The sequence below is a fragment of the Drosophila novamexicana genome, unplaced genomic scaffold (assembly GCF_003285875.2).
Source record: "Drosophila novamexicana strain 15010-1031.04,08,12 unplaced genomic scaffold, DnovRS2.1 tig00000796-arrow-arrow-pilon, whole genome shotgun sequence".
NCBI classification, from domain to species: domain Eukaryota; kingdom Metazoa; phylum Arthropoda; class Insecta; order Diptera; family Drosophilidae; genus Drosophila; species Drosophila novamexicana.
In genome coordinates this window covers 112,282-136,189 of record NW_020824824.1, presented here as the reverse complement: position 1 = coordinate 136,189, position 23,908 = coordinate 112,282, and the positions used below count along the sequence as shown (strand labels likewise).

Sequence of the window (23,908 nt, the reverse complement as noted above, 5' to 3'; positions counted from 1 at the left end):
TAGCTTGCAGAAGTGCCGATCAGGCCGTTGTAGGCATTGTCAATATAAGCACCACTTCTCATATTCCGTCTACGCTGCCTCAAATCTCATCAACTTTCGTTTCCACTACCTTTGATCTAGCACCTGAAGCCCTGAAGACATTGGCGAAACGCACAGCATTTTCAACCGACGTAATGCGCACGATAACATTTACCGGTTGGAAAATTTGCAAGAACACCAAGCTCGCTGACTATTTGGCGCTGGTCTTTTTTTCGAGCTCATTTGTGTTGGTCAGATTCACATGGAGAATAGCTTGCCGAGACTCCAGCAGACGAAACTCGGGTGGATTAGCCATGGCGGATATTCTCCCAGCAGAGGTTTCGCTCTCCTGCATCATCAAAGTGCTTCGCACTTATCCTTTCTGATGAAGACTCTCTCTCTCAATTATTTTTGCAAGGCTCTAGACTCCTCAACTTAAGCCAATATTCCATGCGTCTACCTACGATAACTAGCTTCGATGCTTTGGGTATTTCTTGCCATCTCGCTCTAAGACGATTGAATGCAGTTTTATTTGCCGCATCACTGCGTGGAGAAGCAGGACAGCACGGCAACAAATAGAAGGTCGTTTTTGACGGATCCGCTAAGTCGACAATAAGTGCATATCTAAATGATGTGCTGCTAGTGGGCTCATCCACTCAGTCAAAGATCTTCAACACACAGGTTAGATTTCGTCATTCAGATACGGTGCTAAGAACGCAGTTTTTTACTCTACGACGAGGAGCACATTTTTCCGCTGGCTGCCAAGACTTTCCGCCGGGACTTCTATGTCGACTTGTTCTCTGGAGGTGATTCCATAGAGTCAAATTCGTCATTATGTAAAGCAGCTGTTAGCAAAAGCCAATTTTCCAATACGGAAATGATGTTCGAACAAGCCTGCCGCTCTTGGGGGTGAATCGGAGTGAGATTGGGCTCTCCCTAGTTTCTACTAATGGAGTTCAACGACGGCACCATCATTGCTAAAGCGCTGCGTTTAGCCTGAAACCCCAGTTCTGCTAATTTGCTCTTTAAATTTTCAGAAATAATACCCATCGGCACAGGGACGAAACGAAGCATATTGGCAAAGGATCGTAGACCGCTATGATTAATCTCACCAAGCTGAACATTTTTCTTCAAGTACTTTGGAAGGAGAAGGTCAACTGCCACGAAAGCCTACCGAAGTCATTGCATCCAGTTTGGGCTTAGCTCTCTTCATTTTTATTTGTTAGCAGTCTTAAATTTCTACGATTTGCTATGATGCTTATAGCAAATTTTGAGACACAAGGGTTTTGTAATGCAAGCACGGCTGCACATGGCGCTTCTATGTTGTATCTGTTGTGCCTAAAAACGATAATGATCCCGAAGCTTGAACTCTTTGCAGCACCCACAATTTCGAAGTTAATCAACAACGTCGCCGCAAACATTCAGATCCAAGACAAATATCATTGTTGGACTGACTTAAAACCGTTTTAGTTTCCAACAGAGTATTACAAATCCAGGAACGCACCAAAGGCATGACCAGGCATCATGTGCCGTCCCAGCTGATGCCTGATAACATTTTATCACGAGGATGCCGCCACTGGTACTCAAATCATGAGTGAGCCTGAACTGATTGTCCGCGAAGATGTCCATCATGTATCTGGCAACGTTTTCTCTCAGACGTTTTTTCATTATTTTTGTCAGATGTTTTTCTGTAGCCGAGACGCTATTTGTCGCATGGCTTAAATATTATCTTCCGCTCCTTCTCCAAACTTTTTCTCACGCTGTAGTAGCTCGTGCATCCGGTCATGTTAAGACCGCGGACCACGAAGTTTATCGAGCAACGCCTTTCTCATAACTGGCCAACTATCGCCTCTCTATTGACTCACATGCAGCCAATTCCTATCCCTAGCCTTGCCCGTCAAGAGCGTATTAAAACTTCTTAGAATTTTCCTCCATGGGCATCGATATTGGTGCTGCTTCCTGCACAAAATCTTAGATCGAGCTTTGATTGCTGTTTCCATCAAACGAAACTCTCTATCTCCAGAACTGGGGCAGCATTCGGCTTGCACTCTGGTTTGTGGTTTCATCTTCCTAAGCCAGTACATCAGAAAGCGATGAGACACTCGCGAAATCACGGAATTGGTGGGAAGTCTAGGTGCAGTCGAGGACGGTCGCACTTTGGGAGTAGTAAACCGAATACTGCCCGCTACCATAGGGAAGCACTCACGCAGCGACTTCGACGGTCAGCGACAAGCGCAATGGGCAATAGCGGGCCCAGCGGTCAGCAACAGTGCATTGCGAAACATCCGGTAAGAAACTAGGTCACCTGCACGAGGCACCTACGCTGCATTTCTTGGTCATAGCAACAGCAGCGCTCTGCAGCCGGAGTTCTTGGGTTTACTTTTAGCTTTTACATCTTTGTATTTTTAGTCTTAATTCAGAATCGAGAGCAGCATACTGCCCGGTGATAATAAAAATACATGTATGTTACACACATGCATTCATGCGCTTCTTTATGGAATTATATAAATCCCATTCCAATAGTAATTGTACTGCTACTTTACTTCGTTTTATACCCTTGCAGACGCTATAAGAATTTTGTCTCGAATTGTGTAGCGCATAGAAGGACTGACCCCATAAAGTTTGCATATTCTTGATCAGTATCGACCGCCGATTCGTCCGTCTGTTTCTATGCGAACTAGTCTCTCAGTTGTTATGAAACTTGCCTATTTCTCTTGCCCACAGTACCTATGTCGGAACCGGCTAGATCGGACTACTATATCATATAGCCACAATTGACACAATTGAAATGCAATTGACTTTTTGAGAATACACAAATATTCTATGGTACAATGAGAAATATCGTAGAAAATTTCATTAAGAGCGGTTACGAAAAAATCAAAGTTATGTTTTGCTGCGCAATTGGATGGGGCAGCTAGCGCAAATTGCAAGAATTTCTGTATACATGTACACACACATTCATGCGCGTCTTCTTCGAATTCTATCTGCAGCATTGCAATTGTGATTGTTTTCTGTGCTGCTATTTTAACTCGTTTTTTTCTCAATAAAACACAATTATTGTTATTGCTGTTGAGTAGAGGCATAACAAGTGGTGCGGTCTGTCGTGAGTCGTCGTTTTTTTTTTTTTTGGCTGGTGTGGCTGTTGAGTAGTCGTCAGCAAGTAATGCGGTCAGTTGCGAGTTCGAACCCTGCCAGAACATTTTTTTTTTATATATCTTTATTACTTCAAGTTTAAAGTTTAAAACTTAGAGTGCATATCTTTTTTTATACCCTTGCAGAGGGTATTATAATTATGTCGTGAAATATGTAAAGCATAGAAAGAGACATCTCCGGCCCCATGAAGAATATATATTCTTGATCTGTATCAACAGCCAAGTCGATGTAGCCATGTCCGTCTGCCTGTTTCTATGCGAACTAGTCTCTCAGTTTATAGCTATCTTTATGAAACAGAAGTCCATCTTTCTGTTGCCCGCAGTACATATGTCGGAACCAGCTGGATCGGACCACTATATCATATAGCTGCCATAGGAACGATCGGTCGAAAATAAAGTTGTTGCATGAAAAACATATTTGTTTATCCAGATATCTTGACCAAATTCGTCATTTATAGTTTTACTATGCTCCTCATATACATGCAAAATCCTATTAAGATCGGACCACCATATCATATAGCTGCCATTGGAACGATCGGTCGAAAATTAAGTTTTTATATGAAAAAACATTTTGTTTATCCAGATATCTTGACCGAATTCGGCATTTATAGTTTTACTATGCTCCTCATATACATGCAAAATCCTATTAAGATCGGACCACTATATCATATAGCCGCCATAGGAATGATCGGTCGAAAACTAGTATTTTGTAAAAAAAACCTTTTTTGTTTTTTAAGACATCTTACCAAACTTGGCATTAACTATTTTCCCTGTGCTTTTTAGATACGGGCAAAGCACTATTAACATTATAAAAAGGTTGGGTCTGCAAGGCTATTAGATATTCGGCGTTTTTTTTTACCGTGTAAAAACAGAATTCGGTGTAATTCATAACATCGTCAGCAGTCATCTTTTTCTGGTGGCCATCACATGACCGTTCGCATTGTTTCCCTTTTGAAGGGAAATGTTGTGTGGTTAGTGATATCACTCGAGATTCAGCTGACTCCTTTATTCGGCAAGGGAATATGTTTCTTCCAGGCTGCGCCCTTAAACATTTTATATTATCATGGCAATCAATATTAAGAATTATCATTTTAAAGCTCAAAATATTATTATCGGGATTCTGAAATACAATTTTTCGTTGCTTCGGTGGTCATTTATTGTTTTGGCACTTTAGTATCCGCCGTAGGATTAATTCGTCAACGATAGATGATTTGTGTATGACCGAGCCCCCAGAAAACGGATTGAATAGGAAGTCGAATAACTCGTTATCTCTCTTAATAGATAAACATTTGAATAGTCAGTCCAGTCGGAAGTGTCCGAAAAGGTGAACCCCGAAAATCCGCCATAATTTTGTGGATAAACCTATAATAATCAATTTTTCATGGTACTTCCGCTTCACAATGGAATTGGAAAGAAATTGCAATAAACTTTTGCTGTGAATACATAATGAAATACTAATTATAAAATAATAAATTATTTTTACATTCCATAAAATAAACTTCAACATTGAATTAACAAAATACTTTAATAGCTTTAGGAACAACGGATACTTGAATGGGGCGGGGTTCATATTCCTCCCCATCGATAGAATAGAATATTGGGGAAGTACTATCTGATGGGTAAAGTTTGATCGTTCTGCTTTTAAGTATCAAATTGGGTTTAATGGTTTTTTTGGTAATGTTCGGAATATTCTTAATAAAGTCCCATCCCGGCTGTAAGGAGCTTATGAATTTGCTCTCCAGTTCTGCAAAGTTTTCATCATTTTGATTAAGGGTTATATTAATTTGGTTGGACTTTATAAAACCATGAAGATTGGTAGCGCAGCTATCGTTTTTAACTTGTTTTTGTGTCGAAACCTTATTTAGGTTTTGAGGTTTGACAAGTTTACTCACGAAAAAACCTGTATTGCTAGCATTTTCTGTTTGAACATAGCAGTTACTGCAGCCACGGCACGGAGGTGTGTATACATAATCAGTCTCTAAATCCCAATCAGAGCTACCGGAAAACGATCTTAAAAACGCAGCCATATAGTGCTTAAGCGGACCAAGATACCAATATTTATCCTTCGAGGAGTCAATATCTTTTAAGATGCCCCAGGATAACCCATGCAATCCGAAAATCGGTTTTAAGTTAGCATTGCCATCGCTAGCGTCATTGGAGAGAACATCATATTGGATTACATCAGCGTACCTAAATTGATTTTTTAGCAAAGGCATTAGAGCGTTTGACAATTTTGTCACATATTCAACATCATTTTTACTGGTTATTTTAAAGCTCTTGAATAAAGATTGCTTTTCGCGGCCTAGGGGAAGTAGGGAAACGGGACAGACATCTCCATGTCGACGCAAAAGACCGGTAATAACCTCGGACTTTGTACCATCTCCTCCTGCTACAACAATAGCGTCAGGTAATGTATTCATTTCTTCGACATATGCTTTAGCATGTCCAATGTGGTTCGTTCGAAGTATTTCAACAGAGAATCCAGCTAAATGTAATATGGGTTCGCAATACTTTTTAAACTGAAAATAAAATCCATTAAATATAATTATAGTTATGTTATTTTAGGATTCATAATCTTTACCAAACTTTCGGTCTTTTTATTATTTGCGATCGGATTTATAATAACAAGAACATTTTTCGGTGATTCGGAATTTTGACCAAAAACGGCAACATCAGTTGAGAACTTGCTCATATAGCGCTTAATTCTGAAACAATATAGTTATATGTATTTTCAAATTCATTATTTTTGGAATCATTCACGTACTCTATATTAGTTTTTAAAGTTGAGACCCCATATCCGACGACGCAGGATAATAAGAGACTTTTCTTCCAGTTATTTTTAATTGTCATAAGCACATTCATGCTTATAATTTTCTTAATTAAATAGGATTATAAAAAGTCTTAACACAGCTCTAAATTTGTTGTTCAAAAATTAATTTTTGTTGAATTTAACAATTTGATAACTCTATAGCGTAGAATTAAAAACTAATGAAATGAAACATGCTGCACATGTTTGTTTCCGTTTCTTTCCTACGTTTCTAAAACACAGCAAAAACAAAACAATGTAGCTACATATGTTGATATGATGATTAATTACAGCAGGCAAGAGTATTCAAGCCAAAGGAATACGCACACTGTGTGTAAGTGACATTTATTGTGAACCCTTAGTTCATAGATTGTTGCAGATTTGCTATTCTGTATATATGAATTCATTTGTTATGAACATCTAAATCATCTATTACTGCTGGTCTTGAGACTAAATAATTTTTTTCAACATTACGTTATACCATAAACCATAAACAATATATATATAAAGATAGGTAGTGCCATATAATAAGATAATATAAATCTGCTTGATTTTTACAAAATTGAGAACGACAAATTTCTCATCGCCTTTACATTCCCACGCGAAGGCGATAATACTGTTTGCAGGAATGTGTAAAAATTATATGAGTTGCGTCTACGATAAAGCCTGTAATGGTGAGTAGGCGTTCTGCTCAATCTATTGTTGTTGATGTCTCGGTGGCCGGCTCTCAGCGTAAATCGATGTTTGACTTCACTTGTGCAGAATGCTGGCCTTGAGGCTGAACAACGTTTTGTTGTTGATTTAACGGAAAGTCCTGGAGCCCGGAACATTTTAAAAACTAATTTCATTTTCTGCGCTTAAAATGAGATTTCCTAAATGTCTATTGTAATATATTGCAGATGTTAAAATTTACATCATTTCTCCACATACAAAAATATAAATTTTTGTGAGTATTTATACCCTGAACCCATTGAAAATTGGTAAAAAGGGTATATTGTAATTTTGCACATGTATGTAACAGGCAGAAGGAAGCATCTCCTTCCCCATAAAGTATATATGTTCTTGATCAGCATCAACAGCCGAGTCGATCTAGCCATGTCCGTCTGTCTGTTCGTTTGTCCGTATATATGAACGCAAGGATATCTGAACCTATAAGAGCTAGAAACTTGAAATCCTTTTCAAACTTATCGATAATAATCGATATCCAAATCCTGTTTTTTTAATAGATTGGATAAATAATTACCCACCAATTTAAGCCACAATTTTAATGCAATATAGATTTCGAGAATACACAAATATTTTATGGTACAATAAGACATACTGTAGTAAATTTCATTAAGATCGGTTTTTGTTTTGCTTATCGGTATTTTGACTGCGCACGTGTTTGCGACGCAAACGTGCGTCTGCTTCGAATTCGACAGTATTGTTTTCTGTGCTGCTATTTTGATTCGTTTTTTTTTTCAATAAGGCTCAATGATAGGTGTGGCTGTTGTGCGGAGGTGGTGGCAAGTGGCATGGTGTGTTTTTTTTGGCTGATGTGGCTGTTGATTACAGACGAGTTCGAACCCCGCCATGAAACATATTTGTTTTTAATATATCCTTATTACTTCAAAAGAGCGCGTAGCGCGTGCTGCATTTGGTGTTGGAATAAGAGGGTTCGGTGTATCCTTAAGTCGAGTATTCCCTGTTGGAACCTCTTACTTGTTTTTATGTTAAAATAAACCATTGTAATCTATGGGATTATAATAGTTGGGAAAGAAATTACAGAAGAATGGCGATCAGGACGCTGAACTGAGCCATTCGGTTCGTCAGAACCATGACTGTAATTGTTAGCACATGTGGGGGTTACTTGTAAAGCACTAAGTAAATACGTGCAAGGGGCACGCGTTAACTAGTCCAATGAAGTCACTGCTAGGTCTGACGGGGGAGTACTTAACGATTGAAGTGAAATGAAGTCATGAAGGCGTCATCTTATAGTGGAAGTACTACTATTTTCACTATAAATAAACTTAATTCTGGGATATTCAATCAGTATATGCATAATGTTTTCGGATTGGAGACCCTTCATTCTAGACGCCTCCATCAGACTTACTACAGGACTTTTCTGTCTTATATAAGTGTGGGATATCCACAAGTCCTTATTTCTGGATTTAATTTTCCGATGAATATAATCGTTAGATGATATATCTGTTTCAGTATTGCTTATTACCAGTCTATTGTTTGAAAATTTCTTTATTTATTTCTTTAAAAGTATTAACAGTTGGTCCTAATTTCTAATTTAACTTTATCTATTTATCATTTTGTGCAAGCTGACATTTGTCTTCAACTCGTCAACAGGTGCTTATTACGCATTGCCATATCTTACAGTTATAACAATGTATCTTAATTTCTCAAATTTAATTTATTGCGGAGCATGTACAGGGCATATGATACAGGAACCGGGCGAAAGAACACTGCCCAAATTTATAAATATCTACCTGCTATCTGCTTTCTCCCGAATACAAAATTGCGCCTCATCTAAAATTATGTGATTCCGATATTAATTAAGGGTTTTCCATTGCATCTACCGTTTAGGTTAATGAAATTTCACTATTGGTATTGGCTTCGCCGGATACTACCTCATTTTGCAGAGCGTTCACATTCGGACAAAAAAGAGTATCCGTGAAACGATTTTTTTACGCCTTCCATCTTTAAATTTTTGCGTTTGCGTTCCTAACTGAAGTCAAGGATTGGTCTGAGTAAATATTTGTGTTATTTTGTTAAGTTCACCCTAGTGCCCAGATCATGGATCGACCAATAATTATCTTTCGTTAATAGCATGGTGTGTTTCATTTCATTTTCAACGTTCCTAAAATTGGAGTGATGGGCCTTCCCTCTTGTTTCAAAACTGCAGCAATACCAGAAGCATCGTTAAATCGAATAGCTTCCTGAAATCTGGGTATCTGAGTAATAGCCTCTGTCCACTGGTTTAAGAAATGTCACATTTTCAAATTTCACATATTGGTGTTCCACCGGTTGTCGGTAACAAGTGAGTGGCAAAAGTACCGCTTCTTAAAAAACAGCTGATCGAGTTTCTTTAATTTACATAGGCGCCGTAAAGTTCTCCTTCCAAAACTCAAAAGATGCGCCCTCGAAGTAAGGGCTCTATTTTAGGTACTCTTTTCGACATTTCGCCATGTTTATATTAAAAAAACAGTGATATTATTTTAATTTTGAATTTCTTATTTAAAGTTGCCGCTTGCCTTCGTTGATATATCAGCTGTTTATGTTTACGATACTTTACCATTTTTCACAACATCGATAGAAATCTCGATTAATCATCGCAAAAAACACGAAACATTCGGGGCGAATTTACACATTTCTGAAAAATGTGCCTTTTTTGAAAGATCACACATCTCAATGTGTTTTCTAATGGGGAAACGCACAGGGCGCATATCACACATATGTCAAAAATGTGACATTTCATAAAATGTGTCAGAAATGTAATCAGTGGACAGAGGCTATAAGACATCTTGTCAGTTCTTAGGCCCTTAAAATGAATGGGAGTTTTTATTGAAAAGGGTTTGTTGATGGAGCCATTTCTACCTTATAACAGGTTTGTCAGTGGCCCTGCGTTTGTTGCAAAATCTTTAACAAAAAATCTGCAGTAATTGGCCAAGCCCAAAAATGATCTGAGCTCGAACAGATTTTTCGGTTCCGGGTATCTTGCGTTTTCAGGATCGGTCTTCAGGCCTCCCATTACTACCATAAAACCAAGGAACTCAACAACATGATCTAAAAAATGTTTCATTTGCGTCACACGTGCTCTTTAATTCCTAGTCAATGTGTTTTACATGATCTTTTTTATTTTCAGAGAATATTAAACCATCACCGACGTAAACATAGCACCTTTTTTTTAATCTGCAAAAATTCGCTAATTTAACTTATTAAAGCTGATAGAAATGCGTTTATTCCGGTCACAGTCTTTTTATCAAAAACCCACTTTGGGTTATTGTACGGTGGCCTTGAGGGCCGAAAGGGCCGCTTCGCAATAATGCTTGGATTTGTTTATTGCCGAAATCAGCAACTCCCATGGGGTGAGGATACCATTGCGAGTGCGGATTGTAGCTGCATCTGAGTTATAAATGGCAGTGTCTCGTTAGAAGTCATAAATGCCGTTGCTCTTGTATCTATTAGATTTTTAACATATATCCGAGCCATCCCTCGTTCGATAAACAGTAGCTGGGAATGTTCCCTAAGACATGTAACAAATCGTTGTCGGAGTCATCTTGAACCTCGGGTACCGCCGTGGCTAAGTAGTCTTGGTCATCAAAGGCCTGCTGTACAGCAGTACTGTGCAGCCGCTCTGCCCTGTCATAAGTTCAGACGTATATTATCTTTTTTGGCCCTGTACATTTGCATCCTGCGTGTAAGCGTCTTCATACATCCCAAAGTACATACGCTTTCTAATCTGTTTATGTGAAAAGGTTCTGACCTCTGATCTTGATCTTCTTCAGGGTCCTGCTTTTGACTTTCAGTGTCTAACCTGATTTTTTAAAAAACGCTTGTCTCTGCTATTAGTTCCCCGTTTGAACTGATGGAATTCCCTCCTAGGGGCCAGGGCGTATGTTGCTGCAAGCATACTTCTTCCGATGCTTGCGGAGGTGGAACCCCCCTAGCTAAAGCCAAGTGCATAGCAGGAATTTTGGCTGATTTTCTTTCTTCTGATAGTAACACTTTGAATATGTGTGCTGCTGCCTTCGCTCTTATTGCATTTTACGTTTGACTTTCGGATCTACAAATTTTCTTCGATATGCATCTACCTTTTTCTAAGTGTAGACTGTATATTTATTTATAAATTACTAAATTAATTGGTAGTCGTTAATTTACCTACTTTACGTCCACTTACATGGGTGATAAATAATTGCCAAAGAACAGACACATTTGTTTAAGAAAATTAAAAACTATATTTCTTTATAAAGAATGAACGTAAAAACTAACATACATAGAGATATAGAAGACTTCAGCTTATGGCTGAAAACAATAATAGTGAGATTATCTTTACGTCCATATTATTACACAAAATCAAATTAAAATTTTTAGGTTAAATAATGATTATATATCATAATAAATTAAAAAGCAAATGAAATAATACCATGGATAATAAGTCAAACCCTGTCTGCTTTTTTAATATAAAATTACACAATTCTAGCTCGGATGGTGGATTGATTTGTGAGTTACCCAATAAGAAAGTGTGACTCTCTGGTATGGACGGAACTAAGATAGTTTATTATTCTTGTAATTGTGTGTGATTTTTTTATTTATTTTTTTTTTAAGGGGATGCAATTAAATGGCAGTTATTCAAATATATATGTATATTAAAATAAATATATCGAAAGCACTCTTCCTCTTCTTTTGGAAAATTAGCGCGTGTGTGTGGAACAGCAGTTTAATAACTCTTTTACTTTCTTTATAGTCATACTACGGAAAATTACGGAGAATTTAGCTTTATTTCAAAAGTTTGTGACACTTAGCAATTGTCTTTGCTTTAATGCGTAAATAAAAGAAGAAAATATATAATATGAAAACTCATACTCAACTCTCAATATTTGTTCTCAAATTTAATTAATACAGTGCTCTTTTTCATATCCTAGATTCAACTTAGAAAAAATAACGTAATTTTTATAAAAGAAGCTAACCCTACTCTCTAAAATCAGGCGCGTAGCTGCTCGTGCATGTCTGCTTCCATGTATTGTTTTAATTCCCGCCAGTGCATAAAAATTCAGTGAAAACAGGCAACGAACTCCTTCTTATGGCGAGACGGTATGACGAGTAAACCAAATCCTTTGTGATTTTGATGGGTGGCCGCCATGATTAAGACACGTTTGTGATATATCGATATTTTTGAGGACGCGTTCCTACAAATGTCTTGCCAGAAAATGGAATAGTAACAAATACTTCTAGATATATATAATTTTTATGTATTTTAGAATTACTAGCCAATGATACCGGATATTGCATTTCTTTATTAACCATACCTGACAGGCGATAAGCCATCACATAAGGAAAGTTTCCCCATAAGAGCGTGTAAAATGTGGTAAGCGCCTTTTGCTACGAATAAGTACATAATTCATTATTAAGGCTACCTGAAATATTAAACTATTGCTTACTCACAAAAGCCTACACGCTTTGTGAAAATTTCTAATTTTATAATAATTTATAAAATCTACTTAAACATTTTTTATAATATAGAAAACTTTATTCGTCCAATCGGCTGTAGAAGTGGAAGCGTGATTTAACTTACGATGAAAAGGCTTTAAATTCAGCAGATATATTTCTGGGGCTGAAATCGAATGCTTTGTATCGATATTTTATCATCCCTATTCTGGTTGTATATGTATTTAAATGTTGTTTTAGTAAGTTAATCGTTCGTAATCAAATAAGGACAAATGGATCATTTTAACTTTGGAGGCTCAGAAATAACTCGCGGACATATGTTTCAAATGTTCCTGCGAATCTCTATAGCCTCTGTAATAACATATTACTCTGTGAAATGGATGATGAACCAGTTAGATCCAACCAGTAAAAACAAAAAGAAAGCTAAATTGCTGGCCGAAGAACAATTAAAAAGGTTTGATGTACTTTATAAAATGAAATCAACTAAAACTAATTGTAAATTTTTTTAGATTGAGTAAAGAAAATAATTTCAATGTTAATCTACAAACGTTTACTGATTATGAGTTGATGATTGCATCACACCTAATTGTCCCAGCCGACATAACAGTTAAATGGAGCGATATAGCTGGCTTAGATTCAGTAATTCAGGATCTTCGTGAATCCGTTGTTTTACCTGTGCGACATCGCGATTTGTTTAAGGAATCAAAACTTTGGCAAGCTCCCAGAGGTGTACTTTTGCATGGACCGCCAGGATGCGGGAAAACATTAATTGCCAAAGCAACTGCTAAGGAAGCGGGCATGAGGTTCATTAACTTAGATGTGGCTATACTTACTGACAAGTGGTACGGAGAATCGCAAAAACTTGCATCTGCAGTTTTTTCGTTAGCTGCAAAAATTCAGCCATGCATTATATTCGTAGATGAAATTGATTCATTTCTGCGTGCGCGTAATTCGAATGATCATGAGGCCACGGCAATGATGAAAACTCAGTTCATGATGCTATGGGATGGACTAAGTACGAATCCCAACTCAGCAGTAATTGTAATGGGTGCTACTAACCGCCCTCAGGACCTTGACAAGGCTATTGTTCGTAGAATGCCAGCTCAGTTTCACATAAGCCTTCCATCCGAAGTTCAAAGAATGCAAATTCTTAAACTAATATTAGCAACTGAAGAAATCGATCACAATGTTGACTATAATCATTTAGCTAAACTTACAATTGGATTTTCTGGTTCAGACCTTCGAGAAATGTGCAGAAATGCTTCTGTATATAGAATGAGACAATTTATGCGATCGAGTGATAAACTGCAATCGCCTTCAAATCTTGCAAGTACTAATACTAACAAAACTTTAATTACTATTACAATGGACGATTTGCTTAACTCTCACTTAAAAATGAAAGAATCTAAAATGCACACTGGAAGTCTTTTTCTGGAAAATCGAATGGACTTGGATTAATTTATTTTGAACGTATATTTCGCTTCAAAAATGTTAATATTTCTTATTTCCAAATATAAAAAGTATATAAATGCGTCTTTTGTTTAAACCATTTAGCACGACTCAAAACCTTTAGGGCTTACATTTTTGTTGTCAAATTTAATTTTTACGAAATATTTTCGTATCACAAGTTTAGGGAAATTCCCTTTTTGTGGATACCAGCAAATATGTCAGCAATTATAAATAGCACAAATTTAGGGGAACTCCCTTTTTGTGGATACAAGCCAAATTACTTGTCAGATCAATTGAAATGTTTTATTATTTTGTGAACTATCAATGCAATCAGACTCGTTTGGTAATCAAATTTTGTATAGTCAAATTTGTTTATTAATGTTACATTAATTTTAATTTTAACACATTAAGATAAAAGGTAAGCCAACAAATATTTTTTATTATATTATTTAAATTTTTTATTTTGTTATATATTTTATGTATCCCTAAGAGAAAATGTTGAACAATTCAACTAACGAATTAAAACGTAAGCCATTTATTTGGAAACCAAAATTAAAATTTTAGATCGCCTTCGAAATGGAGAAGGCTCAACATATCTTGGCCAAATGTTTGGTTTAAAGAAAGCCACTGTAAAATCTATAAAAATAAAATGAAATTTCAATTAGGCAGTCGGTGATTTTTGGAACGAAACTATCTGTTACGTCTTCATCATGCACCAGAGATGCTTATAGTGAAAAAATGAAAAAAAATATCCATAATATGGCTTGGAAACAATATAAAACAGCAAGCATTAAAATTATAAAAGACGAACAACCGTCGTCCTCTACACAATCAACTCCCAAGAAGAGCTTCTCATTTTCTGAAAGCTGAGGAACTGATGAGGACAGCAATTAAATTTATGTATTTATGATTATAATTTTAATTTTTTTTAATAATCTGAACCTATTGAAAATGGGTTAAAAGGTATTATGTATTTGTGCAAATGTATGTAACTGGCAGAAGGAAGCATCTCCGACCTCATAAAGTATATATATTCTTGATCAGCACCAATTGCCACATCGATCTAGCCATGTCCGTCCGTCTTTCCGTATGTATGAACCGCACGGATAACAGAACCTATAAGAGCTAGAGACTTGAAATTTTAGCTGTAGCCTCCTAGTGCCTGCGCAGATCGATTTTGTTTCCGATATTCGATAACTTGCCCTGTATTCAAGTGATCCATAAGAATCGATATTAAAATCCTATTTTTTTTTTAGCAATTTTGGTAAATAATAAGAGCTAGAGTCACCGAATCGATATTTTGCTTCTAGACTAGTATATATATATCAAGTTTTTTCATTTTATAGCTATCATTACCTCCCCGCTACTACCTCATAAATATAAATCAAGGTAATAAACCAATTTAAGCTGCCCACCAATATAAGACACAATTTAAATGCAATTGACTATTTGAGAATACACAAATATTCTATGGTTTAATGAGATATACCGTAGAAAATTTCATAAAGATCGGTCAAGAATCAACCAAAGCTTTGTTTTGCTGCGCAATTAGATGGGGCAGCTAGCGCAAATTGCAAGAATTTTTGAATACATGTACACACACATTCATACAGCATTGCAATTGCGATTGTTTTCTGTGCTCTATTTGAATTCGTTTTTTTCTCAATAATACACAAAAATTTGGTAATTGGCTGTTGACTAGAGGCATAGCAAGTGGTGCGGTCTGTCGCGAGTCCTCTAGAGTCCTCTACTATTTTTTTTTTTTGGCTTGTGTGGCTGTGGAATAGAGTCGTCAGCCAGTAATGCGGTCAGTTGCGAGTTCGATCCATGCCAAAGCATGTAATTTACTTCACATTTACATTTACATTACTTTTAAACTTAGAATGCTTATATTTTGTATACCCTTGCAGAGGGTATTATAATTTTCTCGTGAAATGTGTAACGCATAGAAGGAGACATCTCCGACCCCGTGAAGTATATATATTCTGGATCAGTCCGTCTGTCTGTTTCTATGTGAACTAGTCTCTCAGTTTAAAAGCTATCTTTATGATACAGAAGTCGCTATTTCTGTTGCACGCAGTACATCTGTATGTCAGTACCAGCTGGATCGGACCACTATATCATATAGCTGCCATAGGAACGGTCGGTCGAAAATAAATTTGTTGTATTAAAAACATTTGTGTTTATTAAGATATGTTGACCAAACTCGGCATTTATTAGTTTTACTATGCTCCTTTTATATACGCAAAATCATATCATCATTGGACCACTATATCATATAGCTGCCATAGGAACGATCGTACGAAAATTAAGTTGTTGTATGAGAAACACTTTGGATTATCAAGATATCGTGACCAAATTCGGCATTAATTACTTTTACTATGCTCGTCATATATATGCAAAATCCTATTAAGAACGGACCACTATATCATATAACGGCCATAGGAACGATCGATCTACAACTAGCTTCTTGTATGAACAACTTTTTTTGCTTATCAAGATATCTTGACGGCTTTGGTTATATGAATGGAACATAAAAGTCAAATTCTACATCCATTGACATAAGTAATAATATTTCGTTTTTAGCAATAGTAGATTTATTTATTATTACACCAAAAAAGTGAATATTTAGATGCGTACATTTTTATGGTTAGAGAGCTCGAGGTAGAAGAAGGTGTACATTTCTGTGCTGCCAAATCGCCACAGTACCCCCTTCTACACTTCAAGTTGTGAAACGAACGGCGAGCATAATTGTGCGGCGAGGCCTTCTGGATTGTTGAATCAGTATAGGTGTGTTGGGAGTATCCTTGGATGCGTCTTGTTTTTGACCTAATGGCGATGTAGCTTCTGAGTTGGTTGTCGTTGATTGTTGTGTTTCTATGAAAGTATCGTGACCATTGATAAGTATGTTTTGATTTTCTTCAAATGGTCCGTCGTAGGGCGTCTGAAGCGATCCACGTACCGTGTCGTTTCGCAGAAAAACATGAGTTGAATCAGCTAATTGCATAAAGATGAAAGGCTTCGATGAGTCGTGGTTGGATGTTTGAATTGGTCGGATTTCGCGCATCATCTCTGTTAGATTCTTGGCAAAATCAGTTTGTGTTTGAAGTTGACTGGAGTTGCTGAAATATTCTCCAGGAAGTCGAAGAGTTGTGCTGCTGTTGTTTGGATGTCGGGTTTATATGCTGAACAAAGGCCGAGGAGAATCATTGACAATATGGATGGCCAGCCGATCCTGTTGTGACACATAATAGCTGCCTTAATCGTGCGGTGCCAACGTTCGATGATTCCGTTTGCCTGTGGAAGGTAGGCGGTTGTTCGTAAATGGTCAATACCGAGGAGGCGCGATAGCTCGCTAAATAACCTTGATTCAAATTGTCTGCCTTCGTTCGAGGTGATGTGTGCTGGAACTCCAAAGCGATAAATCCATGTGTAGATGAGTGCTGTGGCTACTGTTTCAGCTTGGATATCCTCGATGGCGATTGCATCTGGCCGTACTGTATAATATTTTTTCGATGTGCCTGCGGTATGAATGGTCGCACTGTGGAAGTAGAAAAATTGCAAAAGATTGGAGAACTTGATTGCGGTAAGTTGATAGATTTGATTTGAAGTGGAGTTGTGTTGTCATTAAGTAGCTTTTTTTGCACTGGAAAACTTGCTTGTGAAACAGCAATCTTATTGTAGTCGATGATGTGGGCTTCAATAGTTTCGATTCGAGAGGGTGTACAGCACTAATGTTATCGACACCTGCTATGTGCAGAATAGATGTCGTGAATTGTCCGATAAAATCTAGCTGACAAAGCTGCCGTGGAGCAGCTTTTTCAGACGTTTGAGTAAAAGCGTATTCCAATGGTTTATGATCAGTGTGGACTTCAAACATTTTACCTTCGAAGTAAAAGGTAAATTGCTAGAATCTCTCGTGCATTAGTAAGTTTAACACTAAAAAATCCCATTGGCTGAAGCTCATTGTTGACGATCTGGTGCAGTCCAGCGCCAACGGCTGTATCGAAAGCGTCCGTGCTGACGATAAGTGATCATCTGGAGCAGGACGTACCAAAAGTGTTGCTGCAGCTAAGGAACGCTTGGATTTCTCAAAACGTTTTAGCTTGTCACCTGTCCAGGTTATTGGAGTTGAGTCGTTGTTTTTGTTACCCGGTATTAATTGTACCACTGGTGCTTGATTTTGAGTGCTTTTGGCAGGAATCTTCGATAAAAGTTAATCATTGTCAAAAAAGTTTCAGTTCTTTTGCGACTGTGGGCAAGGGAAATTCAACGATGGTTTTGACTTTGTTTGGTAATGGTTTGATGCCACTATCAAATGACCAAGAAACTTGATTGATGTTTGACCGAAATACCTTTGGAAGGTTTGTGTACCGTTGCACAATCCAAATGTCATGTGCGTAAACTCAAATAATCCAAATGGTTATTGGTTATTGCAGTCTTTAGGCCGTCTTCTGGTTCGATAGGGACCTTGTGATATGCACGGTTAAGATTAATTTTTGAGAATATTTTCTTGCCACGCAAAATATGTGTACAGTCTTATATGTGTGGAGTGGATACCGATCCGGAACAGTTTTTGCGTTGGGGGCGCGGTAATCACCACATGGGCGCCATTCACCTGTTTGCTTGCGGAGCATGTGCAACGGCGATGCGTATGCACTTTTTGATAGTCGGCACACACCTATTTTAAACAAGAACTCGAATTCCATTTTGGCAGCCTTGAATTTGTCTGGCGTGAGTCGACGAATGTCGGTAGGTTTTTTGTCTCAATGCACTGAGTTACACTAGATGTTGTGTGCTTCGGTGCTAAGGCATTGAGTTGTGTGATGGCCTTGATATCCTCCAGAAGTCGGGCGAACTCACAGGATACATTAAACGTTTTAAATGTTGATGATCGAAGGCTGCAGACACCTTGACGTGTAATCAAAGTTTGAGCGTCGATTAATTTAGCATCTTTGATATTGACAAGAAGGTTATAGAGCTGTAGAAAATCTGATCCAATGATTGGAAATGTTGTGTGAGCAATCATAAAATTCCCTGTGTATGGATGACGTAACCCAAGATCGAGAGTGAGGCGGTTCAAACCATATGTGTTAACGGTAGTGCCGTTAGCAGCAAAAAGTGGATTTTCGCCGGTGGCTAAGAATCGTCGGTTTATGGCTGCAGAAGGTATGACTGACACATCTGCGCCAGAGTCGATAAGGAACTTTTTACCAGACTGAATCTGGAATAACTAGTCGATTAGAGATTGTTATACTGTGAACGTTTATACTAAGCTTGGAAAAAATTTGTATGGCATGCACAGATTGGCCGTCAAAGTTGCCAATTTGATTTTATTCGACGGTGTTTGCTAGTTTTTTGGGTTGTTGGTTTGAATTAAGGAACATGGAGAAATGCAGTGTTGGGCACTGCAGCCATACTTGTATTGATACTAGCAATTTTGATTTGAATCGACCTGTGCGATCGGTGTATTGCTGCGGTTGCTTTGTGATCGATTGCGACTGCGAGTGCGTCGATTTCCGTTGTTGTTATTGCTGTTGAGCAGCTGACCAAGTTTTGCATTGATTTTTTGAAACTTTATATCCTGGGTATTCTGACGTTTTTCAGTCTCAGTGATGCGGCAGTCAATTAGATGCTCAGTTGAAGTGTTGTTACGTGAAAGCACTGCGACGTTATCACATGAAGTATAACTGAGTGTATCCATTACGGCGTCAGCGGCTGATGCAAGTTGCGATAGTGTTGTATTCGTGGAAGTCCTAAGAATGGTTGGAATAGTAGGCGTTTAGGGCGTTTAATCCAATAACGACGTACCACTGATTCGTCGTTAGTAGCATTGGTTTGCTGTAGTTGGCTGAGGAGATGGCTTTTGCGTCCATCACCGAGTTGAATGCCAGTGGCAAGTTTGTCGAGGCGTGTCATCTCTGACTCAGCGAACTTTGCGAGGATGGCCTGTTTGAGTGTAGTGTAAGGATTTGTTTGAGGCTCATTATGAACAAGATCGTGATCTAAGTATTTGGGAGCCGCATATGTGATGTCGGCGGCGTACTTCTCGTATGCCTTCCGTAAGCCTATGCCTTTGAAAGAAACCAACTTTCTAGCTTCGTGAAAAACATTTCAATGTTTGTAACCGTGTGTAGTTGAGGAAATGGCATCTTGACAAAAATAGAATTTACATTGTCTTGAACCCCTGCATTGCTGTTCTCAATGTGAGCGCTAGCATTATTCTCGTCCTCCATTTCGATTTTAAGCGTCATGTATTTCGTGGAAAAGCAAAATGTCTATGTTTGTGTGAATCTGTCGTTGAAAAGCTATATGAGTGTGTCCATTAGCTTTAAATTCTAAATTGAATGGGCGTAAACTTCAGTATGATCATGGAGTATGCCTGATGGTGAAGATTGCAATTTGAGTAAATGCTCCGTCTCTCCTGGGTTGCGCGTAAAGTTTGGCTTAGCTTCGAGCCACACTTTGGTTATTGTCGGGGGTTATTAAATTGGTTATATGAATGGAACTAAGAAGTCAAAATCTACATCCATTAACACAAGTAATAATATTTTGATTTTAGCAATAGTAGCTACAGTATGTCAATAAAGTGTTTTTACTAACAAAAAAAAACTAATTTTTTGGGTTTAGTTGAAAATAAATGTACCTAAAAGTGAGAATTTTTTTTCAATTATAATTTATTTCGATTCTATATTTTTCCTAGAACTTAATGGCAAAAAGAATTGTTAAATAACATTACCCAAACATTTTATAAAATTAAAAAACTAAAAACATTCACATTTTATGCTGTCAATAAAGTGTTTTTACAGCTACGGTAAATTGTTTTGCCGTTCTCTTTTGGGTGATCCCGTTAGATTTGGGCCCATGCGTTTTGGCTTCTCTTGTGTCTTCGACTTTTCTTGTCATTTTCTATTTCAATTTATAACGTTTTGCTTTAATTTTATGAAAAATAAAATGCCAGGAAAAAGAACAACTTTTGAAGTCGCTCAGCTGGTGTATTTTAACCATCAGATGGGACGTCAAGTCTCGGAACTGGCTGATATGTTTAATTTATCAAAAGCAACGATATACAACATATTAAACAGAGCCAATAAGGAAGATAGGCTAGAGGCAAAGCCAGTATGTGGTCGACCCTGCAAAATTTCTGACAGAGATAAGCGAAAAATTCTGAGAAAAATTGAGAAAAATCCACAAATTTCGCTTAGGGATATTGCTCAGGAGTTCAAGGAAGAAAGTGGTGTTGATGTGTCACATGAAACTGTCCGAAAATTACTGAATTCCAATGACTACACATCACGAGTTGCCAGGAAAAAACCTCTACTATCGGCGGCGATGATTGCATCACACCTAATTGTCCCAGCCGACATAACAGTTAAATGGAGCGATATAGCTGGCTTAGATTCAGTAATTCAGGATCTTCGTGAATCCGTTGTTTTACCTGTGCGACATCGCGATTTGTTTAAGGAATCAAAACTTTGGCAAGCTCCCAGAGGTGTACTTTTGCATGGACCGCCAGGATGCGGGAAAACATTAATTGCCAAAGCAACTGCTAAGGAAGCGGGCATGAGGTTCATTAACTTAGATGTGGCTATACTTACTGACAAGTGGTACGGAGAATCGCAAAAACTTGCATCTGCAGTTTTTTCGTTAGCTGCAAAAATTCAGCCATGCATTATATTCGTAGATGAAATTGATTCATTTCTGCGTGCGCGTAATTCGAATGATCATGAGGCCACGGCAATGATGAAAACTCAGTTCATGATGCTATGGGATGGACTAAGTACGAATCCCAACTCAGCAGTAATTGTAATGGGTGCTACTAACCGCCCTCAGGACCTTGACAAGGCTATTGTTCGTAGAATGCCAGCTCAGTTTCACATAAGCCTTCCATCCGAAGTTCAAAGAATGCAAATTCTTAAACTAATATTAGCAACTGAAGAAATCGATCACAATGTTGACTATAATCATTTAGCTAAACTTACAATTGGATTTTCTGGTTCAGACCTTCGAGAAATGTGCAGAAATGCTTCTGTATATAGAATGAGACAATTTATGCGATCGAGTGATAAACTGCAATCGCCTTCAAATCTTGCAAGTACTAATACTAACAAAACTTTAATTACTATTACAATGGACGATTTGCTTAACTCTCACTTAAAAATGAAAGAATCTAAAATGCACACTGGAAGTCTTTTTCTGGAAAATCGAATGGACTTGGATTAATTTATTTTGAACGTATATTTCGCTTCAAAAATGTTAATATTTCTTATTTCCAAATATAAAAAGTATATAAATGCGTCTTTTGTTTAAACCATTTAGCACGACTCAAAACCTTTAGGGCTTACATTTTTGTTGTCAAATTTAATTTTTACGAAATATTTTCGTATCACAAGTTTAGGGAAATTCCCTTTTTGTGGATACCAGCAAATATGTCAGCAATTATAAATAGCACAAATTTAGGGGAACTCCCTTTTTGTGGATACAAGCCAAATTACTTGTCAGATCAATTGAAATGTTTTATTATTTTGTGAACTATCAATGCAATCAGACTCGTTTGGTAATCAAATTTTGTATAGTCAAATTTGTTTATTAATGTTACATTAATTTTAATTTTAACACATTAAGATAAAAGGTAAGCCAACAAATATTTTATATTATATTATTTAAATTTTTTATTTTGTTATATATTTTATGTATCCCTAAGAGAAAATGTTGAACAATTCAACTAACGAATTAAAACGTAAGCCATTTATTTGGAAACCAAAATTAAAATTTTAGATCGCCTTCGAAATGGAGAAGGCTCAACATATCTTGGCCAAATGTTTGGTTTAAAGAAAGCCACTGTAAAATCTATAAAAATAAAATGAAATTTCAATTAGGCAGTCGGTGATTTTTGGAACGAAACTATCTGTTACGTCTTCATCATGCACCAGAGATGCTTATAGTGAAAAAATGAAAAAAAAATATCCATAATATGGCTTGGAAACAATATAAAACAGCAAGCATTAAAATTATAAAAGACGAACAACCGTCGTCCTCTACACAATCAACTCCCAAGAAGAGCTTCTCATTTTCTGCAAGCTGAGGAACTGATGAGGACAGCAATTAAATTTATGTATTTATGATTATAATTTTAATTTTTTTTAATAATCTGAACCTATTGAAAATGGGTTAAAAGGTATTATGTATTTGTGCAAATGTATGTAACTGGCAGAAGGAAGCATCTCCGACCTCATAAAGTATATATATTCTTGATCAGCACCAATTGCCACATCGATCTAGCCATGTCCGTCCGTCTTTCCGTATGTATGAACCGCACGGATAACAGAACCTATAAGAGCTAGAGACTTGAAATTTTAGCTGTAGCCTCCTAGTGCCTGCGCAGATCGATTTTGTTTCCGATATTCGATAACTTGCCCTGTATTCAAGTGATCCATAAGAATCGATATTAAAATCCTATTTTTTTTTTAGCAATTTTGGTAAATAATAAGAGCTAGAGTCACCGAATCGATATTTTGCTTCTAGACTAGTATATATATATCAAGTTTTTTCATTTTATAGCTATCATTACCTCCCCGCTACTACCTCATAAATATAAATCAAGGTAATAAACCAATTTAAGCTGCCCACCAATATAAGACACAATTTAAATGCAATTGACTATTTGAGAATACACAAATATTCTATGGTTTAATGAGATATACCGTAGAAAATTTCATAAAGATCGGTCAAGAATCAACCAAAGCTTTGTTTTGCTGCGCAATTAGATGGGGCAGCTAGCGCAAATTGCAAGAATTTTTGAATACATGTACACACACATTCATACAGCATTGCAATTGCGATTGTTTTCTGTGCTCTATTTGAATTCGTTTTTTTCTCAATAATACACAAAAATTTGGTAATTGGCTGTTGACTAGAGGCATAGCAAGTGGTGCGGTCTGTCGCGAGTCCTCTAGAGTCCTCTACTATTTTTTTTTTTTGGCTTGTGTGGCTGTGGAATAGAGTCGTCAGCCAGTAATGCGGTCAGTTGCGAGTTCGATCCATGCCAAAGCATGTAATTTACTTCACATTTACATTTACATTACTTTTAAACTTAGAATACTTATATTTTGTATACCCTTGCAGAGGGTATTATAATTTTCTCGTGAAATGTGTAACGCATAGAAGGAGACATCTCCGACCCCGTGAAGTATATATATTCTGGATCAGTCCGTCTGTCTGTTTCTATGTGAACTAGTCTCTCAGTTTAAAAGCTATCTTTATGATACAGAAGTCGCTATTTCTGTTGCACGCAGTACATCTGTATGTCAGTACCAGCTGGATCGGA

The 23,908-nt window shown here is 37.2% G+C and overlaps 3 protein-coding genes across 3 annotated transcripts; 2 read left to right on the top strand and 1 right to left on the bottom strand.

Annotated features, from left to right (window-relative positions):
- Positions 1-4,654: 4,654 nt before the first annotated feature.
- On the bottom strand, positions 4,655-6,113 carry LOC115763930 (acylglycerol kinase, mitochondrial). The gene is made up of 3 exons (XM_030706721.1): positions 5,935-6,113; positions 5,752-5,875; positions 4,655-5,689 (listed from the first exon to the last, which is right to left on the bottom strand). The coding sequence occupies exons 1-3, from the start codon at positions 6,030-6,032 to the stop codon at positions 4,682-4,684; spliced, it is 1,230 nt and encodes a 409-aa protein (XP_030562581.1). The 5' UTR covers positions 6,033-6,113; the 3' UTR covers positions 4,655-4,681.
- Positions 6,114-12,359: 6,246 nt separating this feature from the next.
- Positions 12,360-13,652, top strand: LOC115763942 (ATPase family AAA domain-containing protein 1-like). Its single transcript, XM_030706735.1, has 2 exons — positions 12,360-12,586; positions 12,642-13,652. The coding sequence occupies exons 1-2, from the start codon at positions 12,405-12,407 to the stop codon at positions 13,588-13,590; spliced, it is 1,131 nt and encodes a 376-aa protein (XP_030562595.1). The 5' UTR covers positions 12,360-12,404; the 3' UTR covers positions 13,591-13,652.
- Positions 13,653-20,913: 7,261 nt separating this feature from the next.
- Positions 20,914-21,865, top strand: LOC115763943 (ATPase family AAA domain-containing protein 1-like). The gene has a single exon (XM_030706736.1). It carries the CDS (start codon positions 20,914-20,916, stop codon positions 21,802-21,804), a length of 891 nt encoding a protein of 296 aa, XP_030562596.1. The 3' UTR covers positions 21,805-21,865.
- Positions 21,866-23,908: the final 2,043 nt, after the last annotated feature.

Bases quoted from the DNA above. Each gene is read 5' to 3' on its own strand.
- LOC115763930 (XM_030706721.1), bottom strand. From the start codon at position 6,032: ATGAATGTGCTTATGACAATTAAAAATAACTGGAAGAAAAGTCTCTTA. The intron at 5,876-5,934 runs GTACGTGAATGA...ATATTGTTTCAG, and splicing joins ACTTTAAAAACTAATATAGA to AATTAAGCGCTATATGAGCA. The intron at 5,690-5,751 runs GTAAAGATTATG...TTTTATTTTCAG, and splicing joins ATAAAAAGACCGAAAGTTTG to TTTAAAAAGTATTGCGAACC.
- LOC115763942 (XM_030706735.1), top strand. From the start codon at position 12,405: ATGGATCATTTTAACTTTGGAGGCTCAGAAATAACTCGCGGACATATG. The intron at 12,587-12,641 runs GTTTGATGTACT...AAATTTTTTTAG, and splicing joins GCCGAAGAACAATTAAAAAG to ATTGAGTAAAGAAAATAATT.
- LOC115763943 (XM_030706736.1), top strand. From the start codon at position 20,914: ATGATTGCATCACACCTAATTGTCCCAGCCGACATAACAGTTAAATGG.